Source organism: Ranitomeya imitator, chromosome 4 (genome assembly GCF_032444005.1).
Source record: "Ranitomeya imitator isolate aRanImi1 chromosome 4, aRanImi1.pri, whole genome shotgun sequence".
Taxonomy (NCBI): domain Eukaryota; kingdom Metazoa; phylum Chordata; class Amphibia; order Anura; family Dendrobatidae; genus Ranitomeya; species Ranitomeya imitator.
This window is the reverse complement of record NC_091285.1, coordinates 703554391-703577927: the sequence shown is the minus strand read 5'-3', so window position 1 is coordinate 703577927 and position 23537 is coordinate 703554391. Positions and strand designations below refer to the sequence as shown.

Here is a 23537-nt window from a genome sequence, read left to right as displayed (position 1 = left end):
ATCCAAGGAGGAAGCCGAACCAGCTGTGCGTGAGCTGGAGGAAGAAGCAACACGAGCTGAAGAGGTGGTAGCTGCCGCTGTTGGTTGGCCTAGGTCTTCAGTGTGTTTTTGGAACTCCACCGCGTGCCTGGTCCGCACATGTTTCCACATATTTGTGGTATTGAGGTTGCTGACACTTTTACCTCTTTTTACTTTCTGATGACACAGCTTGCATTTGACAAAACAAATGTCATCTGCAACTGTGTCAAAAAAGGACCAGGCACTGCAAGTCTTGGGAGCACCCTTTTTGGCTATTGAAAGAGACAGGCTCCTAACTGGTGCCAAAGTGGAGGCTACAGGCTCCGCAGTCTTCCCCCTCCCTCTCCCTCTTTGGCCCGTTAGGGGAATCTCTTCCTCTGAGCTGCTCCCACCACCTTCCTGTTCCTCACGCCACGATGGGTCAAGGACCTCATCATCTCCACTACCCTCTGCCACCAACTGCTCCTCCTGGGTAGTCTCGGCAGCACAGTACGCACCAGAAAGCGGCACCTAAGTTTCATCATCAGATGCGTTCTGCGCTGTTTTCACCGCAGGCACTGACCCACCCGCCTCTTCAGAGTCAGAGAGACAAAGCTGTTGGGCATCACTGCACACTGCCTCTTCTTCCATTTCTCCAATACTGCTTGGCTGGCCCCCTGTTTCCAAGCCAAGAGATTCAGAGAACAGAAATAGAGACGGCTCCTGTCCTGGGCTCTCTGACTGCCTGGCCAATTTGGCAGGTGGTGAAGAGACATATGGCTGCTCTCCAGTGGTCTGTGCCTGAGAGGATGTGGCACTAATTGAAGTCGATGCGTTAGCTGCCATCCATCCGACAACGGCTTCAATTTGATCTTCACGCAGCAGCGGTGCACGGCGCTCTCCGACAAAGCTGCGCATGAAGGACTGTTCCCTGCTGAAACTGGGTGATGGTGAGTCACCGGTGCCCGCAGCAGGCATAGAATCACCATGTCCTCTCCCTGCTCCTCTCCCTGCTCCACGCCCACGCTCACGACCCTTACTCCCTGCCCTCTTCATCTTGGTTGACAGATAAAGATAAGCAGAAAAGTACTAAGGCCTTAGTGGGCTTATTCCTGAAATGCTCCTCCTAACAGGTGTAGGAAACACTAATGTTGTAAAGTGTGGACTAGACTTTATTATTGATAAAATGTGGTCTACACAAGTGTTAAGTGGTGTTTGGTGAACTTTACTTTTTTTTTTTTGGGCAGATCGGGCTACAGAGCGAGTTTAACTCACACGGAGACCGTGCAGACAGCCGTAAACGGCGCTGCAAGGCCCAAAAACCCTCCTCTAGGTTATCCAATCTAGTGTTTTTCCACTATTTTGCTGGAGACGGGTGGAAAGACACTAATAGGAAATTTTAGAAAAAATGTGCAGCAGGCTGCACTATGAGCAAAAAAGGACAATGGATAGAAATGTGTGAGGCAGTGTGAACCCCCCTGAGCTGAATGCAACCTGGTATATGGCTGCACACAGACTGCAGAGTGAGCTGCACACACACACACACACTGAGACCTTGCAGAACGCTGTTAAAACAGCGCTGCAAGGCAAGAGCAAGGTGAACTGAACAGTGAACACAGCGTTTGCTAAATTAGCCTTGGAAAAGCAAAATAAAGCAATTAGCTATCTCAACTGGCCCTCAGTTAGAACACAGCGTCCTGTCCCTAACTGAAATCACAGCAGAGTGAGCGCAAAATGGCGGCAGCGTTTTTTATAGTGCAGAGTGACATCATTTCAGCAGCCAATCACAGCCTTGCCAGTACTTACATGCCCACCATGCTAAACAGGATGTGCCCACACTTCCATTCATTCCTCATTGGCTGCTGCGTTCAGTTTGAATTCTGGGAACTTCCGATTCCGGTATCCGATACGCGGGAAGTATCGGAATTCGGTATCGGAATTCCGATACCACAAGTATCGGCCGATACCCGATACTTGCGGTATCGGAATGCTCAACACTAGTTATTACACTTGGGGCTATTTAGTTTGGAAAAATGAAAACTAAGGGGTGATCTTATTTTAATGTATAAATATATGAGGGGACAGTACAAAGACCTTTCTGATGATCTTTTTAATCATAGACCTAAGACAGGGACAAGGGGGCATCCTCTACGTCTGGAGGAAAGAAGGTTTGGGCATAATCACAGATGCGGGTTCTTTACTGTAAGAGCAGTGAGACTATGGAACTCTCTGCTGAATGATGTTGTAATGAGTGATTCATTACGTAAATTTAAGAGGGGATTGGATACTTTTCTTGAAAAGTATAATGTTGCAGGGTATATATACTAGATTCCTTGATAGGGCGTTGATCCAGGGAACTAGTCTGATTGCCGTATGTGGAGTCGGGAAGGATTTTTTTTCCCCCAAAGTGGAGCTTACTATTTGCCACATGGTTTTTTTTTTGCCTTGCTCTGGATCAACATGTTAGGGCATGTTAGGTTAGGCTATGGGCTGAACTAGATGGACTTAAAGACTTCCTTCAACCTTAATAACTATGTTACTATGTTACTATGTTTCTTTTCACCTCTCATATTCCAGCCATCACCATCTATTCCCAACCTGCACAAACTCCCCATCTTACTGATACCCCAAAACTGAGCCGCTGCTGTATGTGTCCCTATTACTGCACCTGATACCCCAATACTGAGCCACTGCGGCCGTATGTGTCCCTATTACTGCCCCTGATACCCCAATACTGAGCCGCTGCTGCCGTATGTGTCCCTATTACTGCACCTGATACCCCAATACTGAGCCGCTGCTGCCATATGTGTCCCTATTACTCCACCTGATATCCCAATACTGAACCGCTGCTGCAGTGTGTTCCTATTACTGCCCCTGATACCCCAATACTGAGCCGCTGCTGCCCTATGTGACCCTATTACTGCCCCTGATACCCCAATACTGAGCCGCTGCTGCAATATGTGTCCCTATTGCTCCACCTGATATCCCAATACTGAACCGCTGCTGCCGTATGTGTTCCTATTACTGCCCCTGATATCCCAATACTGAGCCTCTGCTGCCGTATGTGTCCCTATTACTACACCTGATACTAGAATACTGAACCGCTGCTGCCGTATGTGTTCCTATTACTGCCCCTGATACCCCAATACTGAGCTGCTGCTGCCCTATGTGACCCTATTACTGCCTCTGATACCCCAATACTGAGCTGCTGCTGCCGTATGTGTCCCTATTACTGCACCTGATACCCCAATACTGAGCCGCTGCTGCCGTATGTGTCCCTATTACTGCACCTGAAACCCCAATACTGAGCCGCTGCTGCCGTATGTGTCCCTATTACTGCCCCTGATACCACAATACTAAGCCGCTGCTGCTGTATGTGTCCTTATTACTTCACCTGACACCCCAATACTGAGCCGCTGCTGCCGTATGTGTCCCTATTACTCCACCTGATATCCCAATACTGAACCGCTGCTGCCGTATGTGTTCCTATTACTGCACCTCATACCCCAATACTGAGCAGCTGCTGCCGTATGTGTCCTTATTACTGCACCTCATACCCCAATACTGAGCAGCTGCTGCTGCTTGTGTCCCTATTACTGCCCCTGATACCCCAATACTGAGCCGCTGCTGCCGTATGTGTCCCTATTACTGCACCTGACACCCCAATACTGAGCCGCAGCTGCCGTATGTGTCCCTATTACTGCCCCTGATAAACCCAATACTGAGCCGCTGCTGCTGTATGTGTCCCTATTACTGCCCCTGACACCCCAATACTGAGCCACTGCTGCCGTATGTGTCCCTATTACTGCCCCTGATACCCCAATGCTGAGCCGCTGCTGAGCCGCTGCTGCCTTATGTGTCCCTATTACTGCACCTATATCCTGATACTGAGCCGCTGCTGCCGTATGTGTCCCTGTTACTGCCCCTGATACCCCAATATTGAGCCGCAGCTGCCGTATGTTTCCCTATTACTGGACCTGATACCCCAATACTGAGCCGAAGCTGCCCTATGTGTCCCTATTACTGCCTCTGATACCCCAATGCTGAGCCGCTGCTGCCTTATGTTTCCCTATTACTGCACCTAAATCCTGATACTGAGCCATATTACTGCACCTGCTGTGTGGTTCTCTATAGTAATGCCGGGTGCAAGTGCCCTAGATAACAGTGCCACATTTTGCCCCTAGAAAGTAATAATGCCCTGTGTGCGAATTTGACAGTCACATTAACCTGAGTTCCCCTATAACACTAAGTGCCCACTTAAAATTGAATAATGTCCTGATTCTCCCCCTGTACAGTTCCCCTATACACAATATAATACTCTCTTATGCACAGTATAATGCCCCCCCACTGCATAGTACCACCCACACAGTATACTGGCCCCTTAGTAGCCCCCAAACTGTTTGATGGCTCCAACACTGTAAGATGACTCCCTCACTGTAATCTCCACACTGTATGATGGCCCCCTAGATAGCCTCCATATAGTATAATGCACCAGATAGTCCTCAATATAGTATAATGTACTCCCCATAGGCCTCCATATAGTATAAAACACCCCCATAGGCAGATTCTAGAGCATAAGGCTGCTCCCATAGGCAAACTCTATAGCATAAGGCAGCCCCCATAGGCAGACCCTGTAGTATAGAACAGCACCCCATAGGCCAACCCAGCAGTATAAGGCAGCCCCCCATAGGCAGACCCTGCAGTATACGGCAGCCCCCCATAGGCAGACCCTGCAGTATAAGACAGCACCCCATATGCAGACTCGGTAGTATAAGGCAGCACACACACCCCTTCCACAGGCAGACTCTGTAGTATAAGGCAGTCCCCCACAGGCAGACTCTGTAGTATAAGGCAGAACAACCCTCCTCCCCACAGGCAGACTCTGTAGTATAAGGCACCACATCCCCCTCCCCACAGGCAGACTTTGTAGTATAAGGCAGCTCCCCCTTCCCCAGGCAGACTCTGAGGTATAAGGCAGCCCTCCACAGGCAGACTCTGTAGTATAAGGGAGCACATCCCCCTCCCCACAGGAAGACTCTGTAGTATAAGGCAGCCCCCTCCTCCCCACAGGCAGACTCTGTAGTATAAGGCAGCCCCCCACAGGCAGACATTGTAGTATAAGGTGGCCCCCCTCCCAACAGACAAACTCTTTAGTATAAGTCAGCCCTTCTCCCCACAGGCAGACTCTGCAGTATAAGGCACCCCCCTTCCCCAGGCAGACTCTGAAGTATAAGGCAGCCCTCCCCTCCACACAGGCAGACTCTGTAGTATAAGGCAGCACCCCCCTCCCCACAGACAGACTCTGTGGTATAAGGCAGCACCCCCTACCCACATGCAGACTCTGTAGAATATGGCAGCCGCCCTCCACACAGGCACTCTGTAGTATAAGGTAGCACCCCCCCTCCCCACAGGCAGACTCTGTAGTATAAGGCAGCCCTCCCTTCCCACAGGCACTCTATTATAAGGGAACCCTCCCCTCCCCACATGCATACTCTGTAGTATAAGGCAGCACCCCCTACCCACAAGCAGACTCTGTAGAGTAAGGCAGCCCTCCCTTCCCACAGGTAGACTCTATTATAAGGCAGCCCCCCTCCCCACAGGCAGACTCTGTCGTATAAGGCAGCCCTCTCCTCCCCACAGGCAGACTCTGTAGTATAAGGCAGCCCCCCCACAGGTATACTCTGTAGTATAAGGCTGACCCCCTCCCCAGAGACAGACTCTGCAGTGTAAGGCAGCCCCCCTCCCCCTGGGCAGACTCTGAAGAATAAGGCAGCCCCCCCTTCCCACAGGCAGACCCTGTAGTATAAGGCAGCACTGTTGTGAATTCTGTGGCAGAGCTCCCTCCTGTCGTCACAAGTGGTACTTCGGCTGATTCTCTCTGGGAGCTTCCCTTTGTGAAGGGAAGTGGTACTGCAGCTTCTGAGTTTCCTCCCTCAGGTGATCTTGTGAGCTCGTTGGGTGCTTCTCTACTTAACTCCACCTAATGCTTTGATCCATGCTTCCTGTCAATGTTCCAGTGTTGGACTTGTTTTTCCCTGGATCATTCCTGTGGCCTGCTGCTCTGCATAGCTAGGTGCTTCTTTGCTATTTGTTTGCTATTTTTTCTGTCCAGCTTGTCTATTTATTTTGCTGGAAGCTCTGGGACGCAGAGGGTGTACCTCCGTTGTTAGGACTGGCGGAACGCACCAAGAGAGATGTAATGGATGCGTTCGCAGTCCGGGGTCCACCGTGCAGGTGAAACCTGCTGCTAGGACATGACAGACGATATGGCGGTACTCATAAGTATACACGCGTGGGTTAAACCTCACCCAGCGTGAAGAAAGCGATCCTGTTGCGTCACAGGATCGCGGTACCGCACATAGAGCGCGAGCAAGTGGTCAGCGAACTAGACCCCAACAGGGATAGTAGTCCGATTAGACCCTTGCTGGCACTACACCACAACTGGGTGTGAAAAGTATATACAATAGAGGCACCGAAGTGCAAACTGTGCCGTGCTGGCAGGCACCACTAAGTACCCAGACATGGGTCAGGAAGCGCACACAGGCGCGTGGCGCCGCACTGGCGGTCACAGCAGAGGACGCTGACACGTGTGTGACACGTTGAGTGTTAAGTCGGGCGCTAGATAGCAGCCATACACCATACGCGAACAATCATACAGTAGGGTAGGGGTATTTAAAGGACGACTTGCACTCACAACAAACACACGTATAAAGTTGTACACTAGCGCATGGCCGTGCGGTCATGCGCAGTTTATATAGCTGCAGGACAGGAAGCGGCCACAGAAACTTTGCCCTTCCAAGACCTGCCAAGAGGACCAATAGAATGCGCTGCAGAGTCTGAGCACATGACCCTCGATCTCCAACGGGAGATCTTGCCCTGGGCATGCTCAGTGTGCGCAGACAAGGACTTAGTCCCAGAGAAGTCCACTCGCTGCTGACCAGTATTGGCTTTAAAGGCAGAAGCTGGAGAAGCAGCAGTAACTCTTCTCACAGAGTCAGACTGAGCGAGACGCTGGGATCGACGTCCCTGCTGAGCAGGCTCCACTGCGGCTGGAGGAGAATGGGAGACCGCAGCGGAGACGGATCAAAATTCCCCCTGTGCAGCAGAGGAAACTCGACTCCTAACATCCGTGCCGTTAGTTCGGTACGGAGGGTCTTTTTGCCCCCTTTGCGTGGTTTTCTGTAGGGTTTTGTGTAGACCGCAAAGTTATCTTTCCTATCCTCGCTCTGTTTAGAAAGTCGGGCCTCACTTTGCTGAATCTATTTCATCCCTACGTTTGTCTTTTCATCTTACTCACAGTCATTATATGTGGGGGGCTGCCTTTTCCTTTGGGGTATTTCTCTGAGGCAAGGTAGGCTTGTTTTCTATCTTCAGGCTAGTTAGTTTCTCAGGCTGTGCCGAGTTGCATAGGCAGAGTTAGGCACAATCCACGGCTGCCTCTAGTGTTGTTTGGAGAGGATTGGGGATTGCGGTCTGCAGAGTTCCCACGTCTCAGAGCTCGTTCTATGATTTTGGGTTATTGTCAGATCACTGTATGTGTTCTGACCGCTATGTTCATTGTGGTACTGAATTGCCTTTCATAACAAGCACACCCCCCACAGGCAGACTCTGTAGTATAAGGCAGCTTCCCTCCCCACAGGGAGACTCCGTAGTATAAGGCAGTCCCACCACAGGCAGACTCTGTAGTATAAGGTAGCCCCCCTCCCCACAGGCAGACTCTGTAGTATAAGGCAGCCCCCTCCCCACAGGCAGACTCTGTAGTATAAGGCTGACCCCCTCCCCAGAGACAGACTCTGCAGTGTAAGGCAGCCCCCCTCCCCACAGGCAGACTCTGAAGAATAAGGCAGCCCCCTCCCAAGAGGCAGACCCTGTAGTATAAGGCAGCACCCCTCCCCACAGGAAGACTCTGTAGTATAAGGCAGCCCCCTCCCCACAGGCAGACTCTGTAGTATAAGGCAGCCCCCCACAGGCAGACTCTGTAGTATAAGGCAGCTTCCCTCCCCACAGGGAGACTCCGTAGTATAAGGCAGTCCCACCACAGGCAGACTCTGTAGTATAAGGCAGCCCCCCTCCCCTCAGGCAGACTCTGTATTATAAGGCAGCCCCCTCCTCGCAGGCAGACTCTGTAGTATAAGGCTGACCCCCTCCCCAGAGACAGACTCTGCAGTGTAAGGCAGCCCCCCTCCCCACAGGCAGACTCTGAAGAATAAGGCAGCCCCCTCCCAACAGGCAGACCCTGTAGTATAAGGCAGCACCCTCCCCACAGGAAGACTCTGTAGTATAAGGCTGACCCCCTCCCCAGAGACAGACTCTGCAGTGTAAGGCAGCCCCCCTCCCCACAGGCAGACTCTGAAGAATAAGGCAGCCCCCCTCCCAACAGGCAGACCCTGTAGTATAAGGCAGCACCCCTCCCCACAGGCAGACTCTGTAGTATAAGGCAGCCCCCTCCCCACAGGCAGACTCCGTACTATAAGGCAGCCCCCTCCCCACAGGCAGACTCTGTAGTATAAGGCTGACCCCCTCCCCAGAGACAGACTCTGCAGTGTAAGGCAGCCCCCCTCCCCACAGGCAAACTCTGAAGAATAAGGCAGCCCCACTCCCAACAGGCAGACCCTGTAGTATAAGGCAGCACCCCCCACAGGCAGACTTTGTAGTATAAGGCAGCTCCCCTCCCCACAGGAAGACTGCATAGTATAAGTCAGTTCCCCCACAGGCAGACTCTGTAGTATAAGGCAGCCCCCCTCCCCACAGGCAGACTCTCTAGTATAAGGCAGCCCAGTCCCCACAGGCAGACCCTGTAGTATAAGGCAGCACCCCCCTCCCCACAGGCAGACTCTGTAGTATAAAGCAGCACCCCCATAAAGAAAACAAGAAATAAATACTCATCTCTCTTCCTCCTTGTTCCTGCTCTGCTCCCTGCTTCTGCTCTCTTCCGGACCACTGGCGGCGGGAAGTGACGTAATCGCGTCTTTTTTCAATGGCTACATCGTTGACGTCAGGCGCTGACAGGGGATGATGGGAGAAGGAGCATAGTCCTCCTTCTCCCATCAATGTGGTCAGCTGCATCGGCTAGATGCTGATACAGCTGACCCTGCGATGACAGGCAGCGGGCCCACTGCTGGCACTGGGGCCCCCCTGCCTGCTTAGGGGCCCCATAGCAGCCGGATGCAGAGCAGGGAGATCGGGCCACCTCACATTTGAAAATTTGGGGGGTCAATATAATGCAAAAGTGAACCATTCTAAAAACTGCACCCTCAAGGTGCGCAAAACCACACTCAAAAAGTTTATTAACCCCTCAGGTGCTTCACAAGAATTAAAGGAATGTGGAAGGAAAAAATGAACAAAAAAATTTACTTTGGAACCATTTTTTTTATTTTCACAAGGGTATCAGGAGAAATTGGGCCACAAAATTTTTTTTTTGTGCAATTTCTCCTGAGGATGATGAAACCCGGTGTATGGGGAAAGCCACTGTTTGGGCGCATGGCAGAGCTCAGAAGGGAGGGAGCAGCATTTGACTTTTAGCTGGAAACTTAGCTGGAATCAATGGTGGCATCATGTAGCAATTGGAGACACCCTGATGTACTTAAACAGTGGAAACCCCAATTCTAACTCCAAACCTAACGCCAACACACCCCTAACAATAATATCACACAGCCCTAACTCCAACAAGCCCCTAACCATAATACAAACCCTAACCTCAACACACCCTTAACCCTAATCCCAACCCTAAGCATAACCCTAACCACAAACCTAATCCTAACATACCCCTAACCCTAATCTCAAGTATAACCATAATCTCAAACATAACCACAACCCTAGCCTAATCCTAACTTTAGCCCCAACCCTAATCCTAGCCTCAAACCTAATCCTAGCCCAACTCTAACTCTTGCTTTTGCCTAACCCTAACTTTAGCCCAAGTCACTTTAGCTCAACTCTAACTCTACTGGGAAAATGGAAATAATTTTTTTATGTCATTATTTTTACCTAACTAAGGGGGTGATCTAAATTAACCGATTGGAAGAATTTCCTATTGTTGGTGGGTGCCGGCTGACAGATCTCGGTGGGGGGATTGCGCATGCGCCCGCTATTTTGTTCATGGAAGACAAAAAACAGACTAAAATCATGTTCTCTGGGGTTTAAGCTACCCTCGGTAGCTGAGACCCCGAAGACACTCTCTGGGGAATACTATAAACTTATTTCTCAGCGCCATTAAAAAAGCAACGCTGAGGCATAAGTACCCTTAACTGCCACTGTTAAAAGCCATATTGGCAGTAGTTAAAAGGTTAAAGTGTCAACATTTTTTTCGTTTTTATTTCATAAATTAGTATTATACGTAAAATAAGAAACTTTATAATAGATCTTAGTTTTTTGGGAAATGTTGTATTTCTTGTTAGTGGAAAAATTTCTTCGATATAACTAGGGTTTATTTATGAAAAAAATGAAATTTGGCAAAAGTTTAGAACATTTTACAATTTTCAAACTTTTATTTTTGTGCCCTTAAATCAGAGAGTGGTGTCACACAGAATAGTTAATAAATAGCATTTCCCACATGTCTACTTTACATCAGTACAATTTTTGAAGCATATTTTTTTGTTAAAACGTTATAAGGGTTAAAAATTGACCAGCAATTTCCAATTTTTTCAACAAAATTTACAAAACCATTTTTTTAGGGACCACCTTACATTTCAAGTGAGATTAGGAGGGTTAATATAACAGAAAATACCCCAAAGTGACACCATTCTAAAAACTGCACCCCTCGTGGTGCGCAAAACCACATTCAATAAGTTTATTAACCCTTCAGATGCTTCACAAGAACTAAAGCAATATGAAAGGAAAAAATGAACATTTGACATTTTCAACAAAAATTTACTTTGGAACCAAATGTTTTTATTTTCACAAGGGTATCAGGAAAAAATGGACCACAAAATTTATTTTCCAACTTCTCCTCTGTACGCCGATACCTGGTATATGGGGGAAAGCCACTGTTTTGGCACATGGCAGGGCTCAGAATAGAGGGAGCATCGTTTGACTTTTGAACTCAAAATTAGCTGCACTCAATGGTTGCTCCATGTCACAATTGGAGACCCCCTGATGTACCTAAACAGTGGAACCCAAAATTCCATCTCCAATCCTAACTCCAACAAACCCCTAACCCTAATCCCACCCCTAACCACAACCCTAACCCCAACACACCCCTAACCCTAATCCCAACCCTAACCGTCATCTCAAACTTCACCACAACCCTAGCCCAACCCTAACTTTAGCCCAACCATAACTTTAGCTCCAACCCTAACCCTAGCCTCAAACCCTCAAACCTTACCCTAGCCAACCTTAACCCTATTCTGACCCTATCTCTAGCTTTAGCCCAACCCTAACTCTATCTTTAGCCCAAATCACTTGATCTCAATTCTCTTTAGCCCAAATCTAACCCTAATGGGAAAATGGAAATAAATATATATTTTTTATTTCCTTATTTTTACCTAACTAAGGGGGTGATCAAAATGAACCAATAGGAAAAAGTTCCAATTGTTGCCGGGTGCGGGCTGACAGATCTCGGCGGGGGCACTGCACATGCACCTGCCGTTTTGTTCCCAGAAGAAGACACCAGAAGCCTGGGTTACTTCACGGGTGGTTGCAGGGACACCGGAGGTAACAGGCGGAATCGGAGGACCCAATTTCTCTTTCCTGTGAAGTGCGATCACATCAGAGGAGAGAGAAATTAAATGGGAAATCTGACTTTTTTGTGGTCGCCATTATTCTGTTAATAGCGGCTATTGTAACGCAGGGGCAGGTAAAAACCAACCCAAATCATGTTATCTGGGGTCCCAGCTACCCTCAGTAGCCAAGACCCCGAAGAAAGTCTCTGGGGAACGCTATACAATTATTTCTCAGCGCCATTAAAAAGTGGCGGTGAGGCATTAGTACCCTTAACTCCTACTGTTAAAAGGCATATTGGTGGTCGTTAAAGGGTCAAAGTGTCACCATTGTTTATATTTTTATTGCATAATTCAATATTACACGTTAAGATATTACAAATTTTCTTATTTTATCAGAAGAATCTGCTTTTTTCTCCTCCTGAGCTGACCATTATTTCTTAAAATTCTCAAATCATGTTTGAAATTTGCATTCAGTGAACACAGATCTTCCCATTACTGAGATAGGAGACAACAGTTGGTGTTCATACATTGCTATGGAGAACGATACCTGTCATAACAGGAGAACTTGCCTCAGTATTCTTTGTGTCTGCCGCTTGTTCCTCCCTCTCTCCTCTCCACAGAAGCGTATGAACACCAACTTTCATCTCTTTTCTCAGTAATATGCATGTGTCTTCAATGAATATAGATTTTACCCATGAATTGAGAGTCACAACGATGTTCCAGAGATTTAATGCTTACATCATAAAAATGATGATAATTAAAAAAAAAAAAAAAAGAAACATAATTGACGACCATCATCCCCATCAATAAAACGGTATCGGTGTCAGCTGCCACCAGTACTCTCTTGTGGAACTTAACGTCTTCTGATAGTGGCCACTGCAGGGTACTACACAACCACGTCCCACTGATTTGAATAGGAGGCCCCTAAATCGGCCATTACAAGAAGAAGGAGCAGCTCGGCAAGTGAATTCTTTTGTCTGTTGGCCGCTGCCTCCGACTCCACTAACAGCAGTTGGGCATGCCAGGTGTCGGACCCCGGCTCATCAGACATTGATGACCTATCCTGAGGATGATTCATCAGTGTAAAAGTAGTGGACAACCTCTTTCATATGTTTCACAGCATGGCCTATAATTCTGCAGCAGCAGCATTTTGTTACACCAAATTTATTAACTATTTCCATATTGACAGATGATGAATTGTTTTTTGACAAATAATTCTTTAATTCACCTTTTTTCAATAAACTGGGTAATATTGTGTTCTTAAGAGTTATTCACCTACAAAATGTGATGAGTGGTTTTGTTGGAACTATAACTTTCAGGATTGGACATTTTTCAGGAGATACTAATATTTCCTGAGAATTCTCTAGGTTGATAGGTTCCCCTTATTATAGGAGGTAATGCAATTCTATTTCCAGCAAACTGTGTTGCTTGTCTACTTTGTGGCTATTTTTTTGCCACCACCAAGGCATTCAGATTGCCTTAATTCTAGATTCTTCTCAAAAGCTGTTTTTATAATTTCTTTGGGTACCTTTTTTCTATAAACCTTGTCTTTAACCCTGCTGTTCTGTTCGTTTCCACTATAAACTTGTACTGCTCTGGCCATGTTTGACCGGACCTATTAAAATGCTGTTTTAGCTACTTAAATTTTTTTTTTAATACCTGTTGCATTATTATACTGTATGTGAACACGGTTGGTCATTATAAAAAAAAAAACGTAAAAAACTCAATTTTTTTAATTTATTTTGTGTTTATATAGGTTACAAGGGCTTATTGAATTCTGCACATAAATTACAAATTTGAGCTTAACTAACTAACTATAACAACAACTACTACTACTACTATAACAACTATAACTAACTATAACTATAACTAAAATTAGAGGTAAAAAAAGGAACAGCACAACGTTTTAACTTATCTGCGGGTGCAAAGCCTTCAGGAAGCCCGTCCACCGGCTAACCTTAGTCCATAGATTCAAGCAAAAAACAGGCAGCACTCCATTGTCTTGAATATCTTGTGCAGAGTTTATTCAGACCCACATGTCTTTATCACGACGTTTCGGCTCGAACTGAGCCTTTCTCAAGCAGTGAGTGAACCATTTGTGTGCATATAAATACATTCTAAGCCATAACCGGCCTTAATTAGCCATTAGTGAACAGTATATGTGTTTATAGTTACTTATAAAAATACTAATTAGTATCATAAAGTGCTACAGTGCATGCCTTCTGTGCTAGTGCTACTGTGTATCGTTATCCTTATTATACACTTCTTACTTACGGAGCTGCTTACAGGCAATGTAGGACATCTTCATACACCTCGGCGTTCTCTAAGCGCAACTGCGCATGTCCGCTACGTCACACCACTGTGCTAGACCGCGGACCAATCAGCACCGTCAGCGCCTGCGCATTAGCACTACATATCACCATATTGGTAGTGGCATCTCATACAAGGAGGTCAATTCTCTTCTCAAGAGACAGCGCCTGCGCATATAGCGCTACACGGCACTTAACGCCACCCTTCACTTGCCAGCACTAATTCCAACTTCTGTGGGACCATAATGAACTTAGAGCTATAGTTCTTTGTTCTCACAATATATCTTCATTTCACCGGGCTTACCATTGCCTCTACTAATTCGTGCCCTATGGACCTTTCAACGCATATAATCGCCCTGACACTACGGGCTGAACCATATAACGGCCAATGCCCGTAGGTCATACAGTCACATGCCTAGCAGCGAGTCAACCCTCTCAGGTCAGCTCGCCCCAGGCTTAGACTGTAACAGTGATAGCGTCTACGTCCCGGCATATAAACTCTACTGAAGTTAAAGTTAATAAACAACTGCTGTATAATATTTTACCTGCTTTTATTTATCAATCCGCGGTCCGATACAGTATGGAACCAAAAAAAACAGAGGATATATATAACTTTCTTCAAACTCAAATATTTATCTGAATGTCCTCCATGTCCGTAAACACTTCTCCGACAATCTTCAGCTCCCATAAGGGCATCAGATGAAATCTAGATAAAATTAGAAAAATACATTTTCGTGAATTTCACAGTATTATCTAAAATTAAAAACAAGTAGTCACATTACTGACTCATTGGGACCCAAAATATCATACAACAGAGTTCATGGACATTATTAGATGATTGTATGCATTTTAAAATCTGCATTAAGTCCTCCCGGTCTCAGGGTATTAAGTTCGTAAATCCACATAAGTTCTTTTTTCTTAAGTATCAACTCCCTATCACCTCCTCTTCTCTGTATCGGAACAGCATCTATGATTTTACATTTAAGGTCCTTTTCAGTGTGTTTGCAGTCAGCAAAATGTTTTGGGACAGGAAGGAATTCCGATTCCAGATTCAAAAGATCGCCGACTTCATGGCCGACCCCACACAGGGGTCGGGTCGGGTTTCATGAAACCCGACCTTGCCAAAAGTCGGCGACTTTTGAAAAATTTCGACCCGTTTCGCTCAACCCTACTAATTAGTATTTTTATAAGTAACTATAAACACATATACTGTTCACTAATTAAGGCCGGTTATGGCTTAGAATGTATTTATATGCACACAAATGGTTCACTCACTGCTTGAGAAAGGCTCAGTTCGAGCCGAAACGTCGTGATAAAGACATGTGGGTCTGAATAAACTCTGCACAAGATATTCAAGACAATGGAGTGCTGCCTGTTTTTCTTGCTTGAATCTATAACTAAAATTAACTATAGTATAAAATTTTACTGTGTGCAAACATTTTGAAAAAAAAATAGTAAAAATAATAAAAAAAATAAAAAAATCTGTTTTTTTTTCAGAAAATCTTCACATAATTCTATTGTTACATTCAGGACAACAATAATACACATGTCTGCCTAGTCCATTATCATGTCCGGCTTTCTCTCTTCTCGATTGCTTATTGCATCATCATTGTGCATTGTGCTCATAAGTATCACTGGTTTATTTTTTTTTGGAACATAAGAAACTACTGTTGTGTCTTGAGTGAAATAAAACATGGAACTATGTACACCTCTTTTGCTGAGAATACCTTGTGGAAGCTCAGGCTTGTTTGCACAGAACTGTACTGAAAGCCAATATGTTTTTTTTTTGTTTAGACTTGTACTGTTCCCGGTCAAAAATGACCGAATAGCATTTTAGCTAATTTTATGGTTTGTACTGAAAGAATCTATAAAAAGCAACTATTTACTTCATAAACAATAGTAGATGCAATTAGTAGTCTCAAAAGAAATAACAACTCATTTACTCAAAACATGGCTGAAATTAGCTAAAATGCTATTCGGTGATTTTTGAACCATAACAGTACAAGTGTAAAAAAAAAATGTGGCGCAAAAACTAAACAAAAAAAGAGTACCCTTAGAAAGAACCCCTCAAATTAGGAAAATAAAAGTAACCACACGTTTCAGAACCACATAATGAATTGTTTAAAAAATGTCAAAGATCAAAAACGGTCATTTTTGACCAAACAGTACAGCAGGGTTAGGCTGGTTTCACACTTGCGTTTTCATCTGCAGCGTTTTGTTTTTTTTTAAACGCATGCGTTTTTTTGCCTATATTTAACATTAAAAGTGCATGCGTTTTTTTGTACGCGTTTGGTCGCGTTTTTTCTGCATGCGTTTTTTTCTGCATGCGTTCATTTGCATAAATGCAACCTGTAGTAATTTTAAGGGGCGTTTTTTGCCGAAAAAAACGCATGCGTTCGTATGCATATTTTTTGCGGCAAAAAATGCATTGGAGTCAATGGAAACGCATGCGTTTTTTTGGACATGCGTTTTCATGCATTTTTGGACGCATGTGTTTTCATTAAGATAAGGATGTCTAGACACTGATAAGCCACCCTCTAGCTTCAAGATGATAAAAAGGAGCTTGGGGGAAGTTTCAGGACACTTCTCATCAGACTCCCAAGAAGACAAGACTCTGTCGGACAGCATTTTAGAGGCCAATACACAGGACAATGTGAGTATATCCTAACCAATGCCTTTATTTTTTAATTTTTTGCTCTACATGTCCTAATTTCTTACATTTATTTTTTTTCAAATGCGTCAGAATGTCTTCTTTGGAGTCTTCATCTGGTGAGGAGTTTGAGCCACGCCAATCGGAAGTGGAGCATGTCAGTGAGGTTAGTATTTGCTTCGTCAGCTGGGTAAGTATTCACTGTCACACTGACACATGTGACAATTTGAATTTTTCCTTTTTTTTAGAGCACTTCTACTGAGGCACAAACTGGGCCGGAGCAGCGGAGTCAAGGTCCGGTGGAAAGACGGCAGCGGGTACGTATACAAGGCTGACTGTCCTCATTGTTATAATCTGGAATCTTCATTTCTTTACACTCGTATTTCTTTTAATTTTTCATCTTGAATCCTTTTGTATGTTGACTTTTATATTCTTGCCTTTTCTCAGCATCTGTTCTCTTTCTTTTACTTATGTGATTGAGCAAACTTAAATTATGTTCTTTTAATTATAGGTTTCACGACGGGACGATGAGCATATAGATAGACCTCCTGATAACCCTTGTCCAGGAGCGAGTCCCGTTGTGGGACAGCCGGGATCCACAGCACGCAGTGAACAGCATGCTCCGTCCGTTGTGGAGTGAGGTGGCCCAAGCGTTGTGGGATGGCTGGGACAATGCCCCGCCACGGGTCCGTAGTGCATTTGGTAAGTATTGCAATGCACTGTGAAGCAGCAGAGACCTTGGCCGTGCTCTCTTGACTGTGTGTGATGAAAGAAACTCTGCGTAGTTTCTTTCATCACACATAGTTGTCTTTGCGCGGCCAAAAGTCCGATCATTATATTTTATTTTTATTTCACAGTGGAAAAACTAAGAACACGTTGGCGTTCCATGAAGGACCGCTTCAACAAGGACCTGCGCGAAGAGAGTCATGTAGCAAGTGGTTCAGGAGCGAGGATCATACTGTACAAATACCACCGTGTGCTGTCTTTTTTAAAACCGGTCCTTCTCATGAGAACGTAAGTATTTCTCACATGCTTTCGGTTGTATTGCATTGACATAATATGTATTTTCAAATTCCACAGGACCTAGCGTCTGGTTATTTTTTGGTATGAATTTTCTGTTTCCTTTTTTCACAGCACACACAGCACGACTGTCGCCCCAGGTTCTGGAGCGGTCCTTCAGCCGGCAGCCATGGACCAGTCCCAGCCATCCAGCAGCGCAGCAGCAGGTGGGCCTTCCACACTCACTGGAGACCAGGGAGCTGGCCCATCAGGTATTCCCCTTTCGCAGTCCTCTTCCACTGCACCTTTTTTTGCGGGCTCATCCCGGCAGCGACAGAGGGCTTCGGATAGGTCCCTCATGCCCGAGTTTTTGCACTTGAGCTCGGTTTTACATGAAGCAATCAAGGCTTTAGGTGACCGAATGGATGTGTCTCATAACCTGTTAAATTGCCGTATCCAGGAGGTCACCAAAAGCCTTGATCAAGTTAAAACCGACCTCCAGAGGCCAGCTCATCATTTTTTCAACCAAATTGAACAGGGCATGTCGGAACACCTTAGCCCTGATATTCAGCTCAGTGTGATGCAGGTCTGCAATGCTGCTTTTGTGCAGGCTATGCAGCAGAGTCGCAATTTACAGCAGACAGTGGCATCATATCCAGCTGTGCCATCACTGTCACGATTAACATCCCTTCTTACCTCTGCTGCATACCACTGCACGGCCACCTCTATTCCTTCCACAGGTGGACTTCACTACAGCGGCAACACCATTACCAGTGCTGTTGGACATCCCACCGCCACCACCGTGACAACCGCTGCTCCGGCTTGGACCTCCTCAACTGACACCATGAGGCCGCAGGACCCTGACATGGCTTTCCGGGCTGGACCCCCCCCCCTGATGCAGCAGGACCAAGGCATGGCTTTCCGGGCAGCCCCCCCCATGCAGCATGACCCAGGCATGGCTTATCGGGCCAGCACCACCACTATGCAGCAGGACCCTGGCAGTGCTTTATGTTCCCCCCCAAACGATGCTGCAGGACCCTGGCAGGGCTTTATGTTCCCCCCTACGACGCAGCAGGACTCTGGCGAGGCCGAGCGATCGTCAAGCGTAATGGACTTTGACACAGTGCTGCCGGCCCCTGATGTGTCTCCCGCCACCACGGTACAGCATATAAGCCCACCAAGACGTCCCCCTACCAGGCAAACCCAAACAAAAACTAATAAAAAAAAAACACTTAGTATTCCTCCCCCTTCACCTACCGATGTCTCTGTATTGTCAGTTTTGTCTCACCCTTCCAGTGCGTCTCAAGCCTCTCATGTGTCAAGCCCCATCCCCGAGCTTCCAGACCCATCGAGTTTCATTGCCCATTCTCCTGCCACCTCAGCGTCGACCACGGTTAGCCAGGCCTCAGTGCTTCACACCCCCCGTTTACATCACTCTACCCCAAGCCGTCGCGGCACAAGCCGTCGCGGTACCAAAAAATAATTTTTACTATTTGTTTAAAAAAATAAAAAAAGTTTTATTTGCCTCAATTATGTTTGGTTTATTGTGTCTATCGCCCCCGGCAATCCAAACCGTGCACCATGAAACTTCGCCATACACGTAGTGTTTGGGCCACAACATATCTCAAGTAGATAAAAATACTAGACAGCAGCTATATGTGTGTCTTTTGTATGGAGATATGAGGTGGCACAAAAAATATAACATTTATTTCCATACTCTGGTTTTGTGTATGCCTAGTGTGACAGTACAAAGAGAATATGGTGAATATACAAGGTAGTTATCAACTCAATAGGTCAGGTGTCAAAAAAACTAAGTTAGGACACCTGACCTATTGAGTTGATAACTGCCTTGTATATTCACCATATTCTCTTCTTTCTACCTATGGTATTTCACACCAATTGAGGTGACAATTGTTGTTACACGCTGCATATCTATGCTCGCCTGCCCAGGGGTAAGAATGAGTGAATTCATCAGCCTGTATATATTTATTATGAATTCATTGTTTCTGACACTTTACTTGATGAGTATAAATAGCGTGACAAGACTTGTCACAGTGTCGACGTAATGACGTCAACGAGGTTACCAATAAATCAGCATGTTTGCCATTATTAGAAGTATGTGGACAGTGTTTGATATCATTATTTTTAAACCAAAATAGGGAGTGAGTGAAAGGTCAATTATGAAAATAAAATAATAACTAATACCTCTGCCTAAAGTTTATTGATTTGAAAGTTTTTTTTAATTGCAGAAAATTACTGTTTAAGGGACACTGTCACCTGAATTTGGAGGGAACAATCTTCAGCCATGGAGGCGGGGTTTTGGGGTTTTTGATTCACCCTTTCCTTACCCGCTGGCTGCATGCTGGCTGCAATATTGGATTGAAGTTCATTCTCTGTCCTCCATAGTACACGCCTGTGCAAGGCAATATTACCTTGTGTAGGCATGTACTACAGAGGACAGAGAATGAACTTCAATCCAATATTGCAGCCAGCATGCAGCCAGCGGGTAAGGAAAGGGTGAATCAAACACCCGAAAACCCCGCCTCCATGGCTGAAGATTGTTCCCTCCAAATTCAGGTGACAGTGTCCCTTTAAAGAAAAATATACCACAAGACATTTATACAACATTGTCCTGCCATGACACACGTCCAATATCTGATACAAAATAGGCCGCAAATTGGTCCCGCATGAGACCAACGGCCTCAGTTGACCGCAGCGGGTGATGCTGGAAATCAGGCAGAGGGTGTGCAACTGGTTCATCCAGTTCAATGTGGGGTCGCTCCTTATTAATTATGTAATTGTGGAGAACCACACAGGCTTTGACCACCTCGTCGACTGTTTCCACTTTTAGATTTATGGCGGTTGCAAGAATGCGCCATTTAGCAACCAGAATGCAAAAGGTACACTCTACTGTTCTCCGGGCCCTGGTCAGTCTGTAGTTGAAGATCCTTCTAGTGTGGTCCAAGTCCCGACTGGAATATGGCTTCAGTAGATTTTCACACATCTGGAAGGCCTCATCCCCAACCATAACAAATGGCTGCGGTGGGCCTTGAGTGTTGGGGAGAGGCTGTGGAGGATTAAAATTAAAATTTTTGCCATACAAACGACGGCCCATATCAGAGCTTTTGAAAGTGTTGGAATCAATGCCATGGCCAAAAGCTCCTATGTCCATGGCGATGAAGCGACAGTCCGCATCAGCTATTGCCATCAGCACTATAGAAAAATATTTTTTGTAGTTGAAAAACTCCGATCCGGTTCTGGCAGGTTTGATAATGTGGATGTGCTTTCCATCCACCGCCCCTAAAAAGTAGGGGAAATCACACACATTCAAAAATTTATCTGCAATTTCACGCCACATGTCCACGGTGGGTACTGGTATAAACTCCTCCCGTAGTACGTTCCATAAAGCCCGACAGGTGTCCACAACTATTCCGGATAGGGTGGATATTCCAAGCCGGTATTGGAAGTGGAGTGAAGATAAACTCTCCCCTGTCGCAAGAAATCTAGAAGAAAAACACACAAAAAAAATTACAATCTACTCTTTTTATGGTGTGGTTTAAAAGAAAAAAAAAGAGGAAAACATAACAAAAACCATTCAGAATAAAAAAAAAAGGACTATCATTGGTTCAGATTTTGAACGTACCTTAATGTGACCAGCAGACGTTCCTCGGGTGGTATCGCTCTACGGAGCTGGGTGTCCTGGCACCGTATGACTCTTTGGAACGAGACAGCAAATCCCGGAACGATGCTTGTGACATTCTCGTCTACTCATGGAACTTCTCCGGGTTGGTATTCAGCTCAGCATAGAGCGTGTGATAGGCTCCACGGCTCTCACGCACTTCTATTATGGGGTGCCTCCAAAAATGCCTACGTTGTCTCCTCCATCTTTCGCGGTTTCGGTCTTGCTCACAAGCAAAAGCACAGGCCAGAAAAATCTTGAAGCTGAAATCAAGGTTGAAATAAAAGCTCTCCATTCTAAGATCCATCATGACACAGGAAACAGTAGCAAGCTGTTACATTTCATTAGCCCTAGGGTCTATATATAGAGAGCCCATCATATACGCCCTCTCTATTCCCATTGGTGGTGTCACGTTATCTTTTTTTGGCTCCTGTGATAATTTTGGACTTATGCTAAAAAAAACGCAAACGCATGCAAAAACGCATGTAAACGCGTGTAAACGCTGCGTTTTTTTAGACGCATGCATTAACGCATGCGGCTAAAAAATGCGGCGTTGACATGCGTTTACATGCATTTTTGCATGCGTTTGAAACGCGTTAAAAACGCATGCAGATGAAAACGGAAGTGTGAAACCAGCCTTAGAGATGATGCCCAACCGCTTGGTTGAAAGCGAAGCTTTAAAAGACCTGATGGCCTACGCAGAACCGCGCTATGACCTACCCAGTCGGCACTTCTTTGCGAGAAAAGCTATCCCAGCCCTCCACCAGCATGTCAAACAGCGTTGACATGCGTTTACATGCGTTTTTGCATGCGTTTGAAACGTGTTAAAAACGCATGCAGATGAAAACACAAGTGTGAAACCAGCCTTAATCATTTGGATTAAGTCACATACTCCTTAGATAATGTACAAGTCCTCCTAATGAGGTGAAATTGACTCCAACTATATTTTATCTCTATTTTGAAAAATATGAGCTGTAAAAATATAAATAACTGTTGCCATTTGCCATCTACAGGCTTATAATTGGTTTTATTTATCATTTCATTTATATGGAATAACTCCAAATCTGAAGAATAATTTTATCTTTAGCAATGTGCACAGTAAAAGTTATTCCCCAATCATTACCATTCAGTTCATTAACAAATGCAAAGGCTTCATATTCAGTGCTGCACCATATGAAGAACAAGTCATCGATATAATGCCGGTAATATCTGATGCCAGACTTAATCAGCAATAGGGACTCGAATCTCCCAATAAAGAGATTTGAAAAACTTGGGTCAACCTTATGTCCGCATTGTAGTCCAAAACCGCTGTAAATCATGTTATTCTGGATAGAAAATGTATTATGTTTCAATATCAACCTAAGGCCATTCAGAAGAGAGGATCTCTTTTCTGGCTTAATGTTTGGTTCTGTTGATTAATAATAGTCCACGGCTCTGAGACCCAATTCATGATCTACAGTATATTTGAGTATAGAGCAGCAACATCTATTGTAATAAAGAAAAAGTTTATATATTTATAGTCTAATCCATTAATTGGGTAGAATCTCTAAGATGGGATGGAAGATTTAAAACAAAATCTTGTAAAAGAGATCAACATAGTGTGACAGGGAACCAATTGACCTGATATAATGGGACCTCCTGTTTTTTCTATTTTTGTGAACTTTTGGCAGATGATAAAAAAAATATTAAATTTGCGGAATTGAGAGTAAAATATCATTCCAAGAAGAGAAAGAATATTTCTCTTATATTCTATATTAAAAAGTTGCTTATTTTCATGTGTCTATTGATTTATGAAATCAAAATTAAAATGAAAATTAAAATGTTTGGCACAAATCTGAATGACAAGTGCTTTATAAAAAATATAGAAACATCCACAGTTGTGTAATGATGCGTATCATTCTTCTAATTCTTCCTTACACTACAGACAAGACAAACTTTATAGACCATCACAGATCAGTTCTTATTCGGAGGATAACTGATATAAATCCAATTCTACGTAATTTTCGGAACCAAGAACTTCTGACTCTAGAACAGTACAATGATGTGATGGAAAAGACAACACCCAGGGAGAAGATGCGACAACTGTGTGATATCATCAGTCACTGGGAGGACACTGGAAAGTTTTTGGCTTATATTGTTTTAAAAAAATACAATGAAGAAATTATCAAAGACTTGGAAAAGGTGGACTGGAGGAGGTCAGCTCTAGATCACTCAGTACTATTCATTGGTAAGTCTAGACACTCTTT

The 23537-nt window shown here is 45.1% G+C and overlaps 1 protein-coding gene across 1 annotated transcript in view; it reads left to right on the top strand.

Annotated features, from left to right (window-relative positions):
• LOC138677399 (uncharacterized) overlaps positions 1-23537 on the top strand; it is a 628383-nt gene that overhangs the window by 184626 nt on the left and 420220 nt on the right. Inside the window, exon 8 of the mRNA XM_069767493.1 lies at positions 23216-23518. Within this exon, the coding sequence (XP_069623594.1) occupies positions 23216-23518 (303 nt within the window). The remainder of the gene's footprint in view (positions 1-23215; positions 23519-23537) is intronic.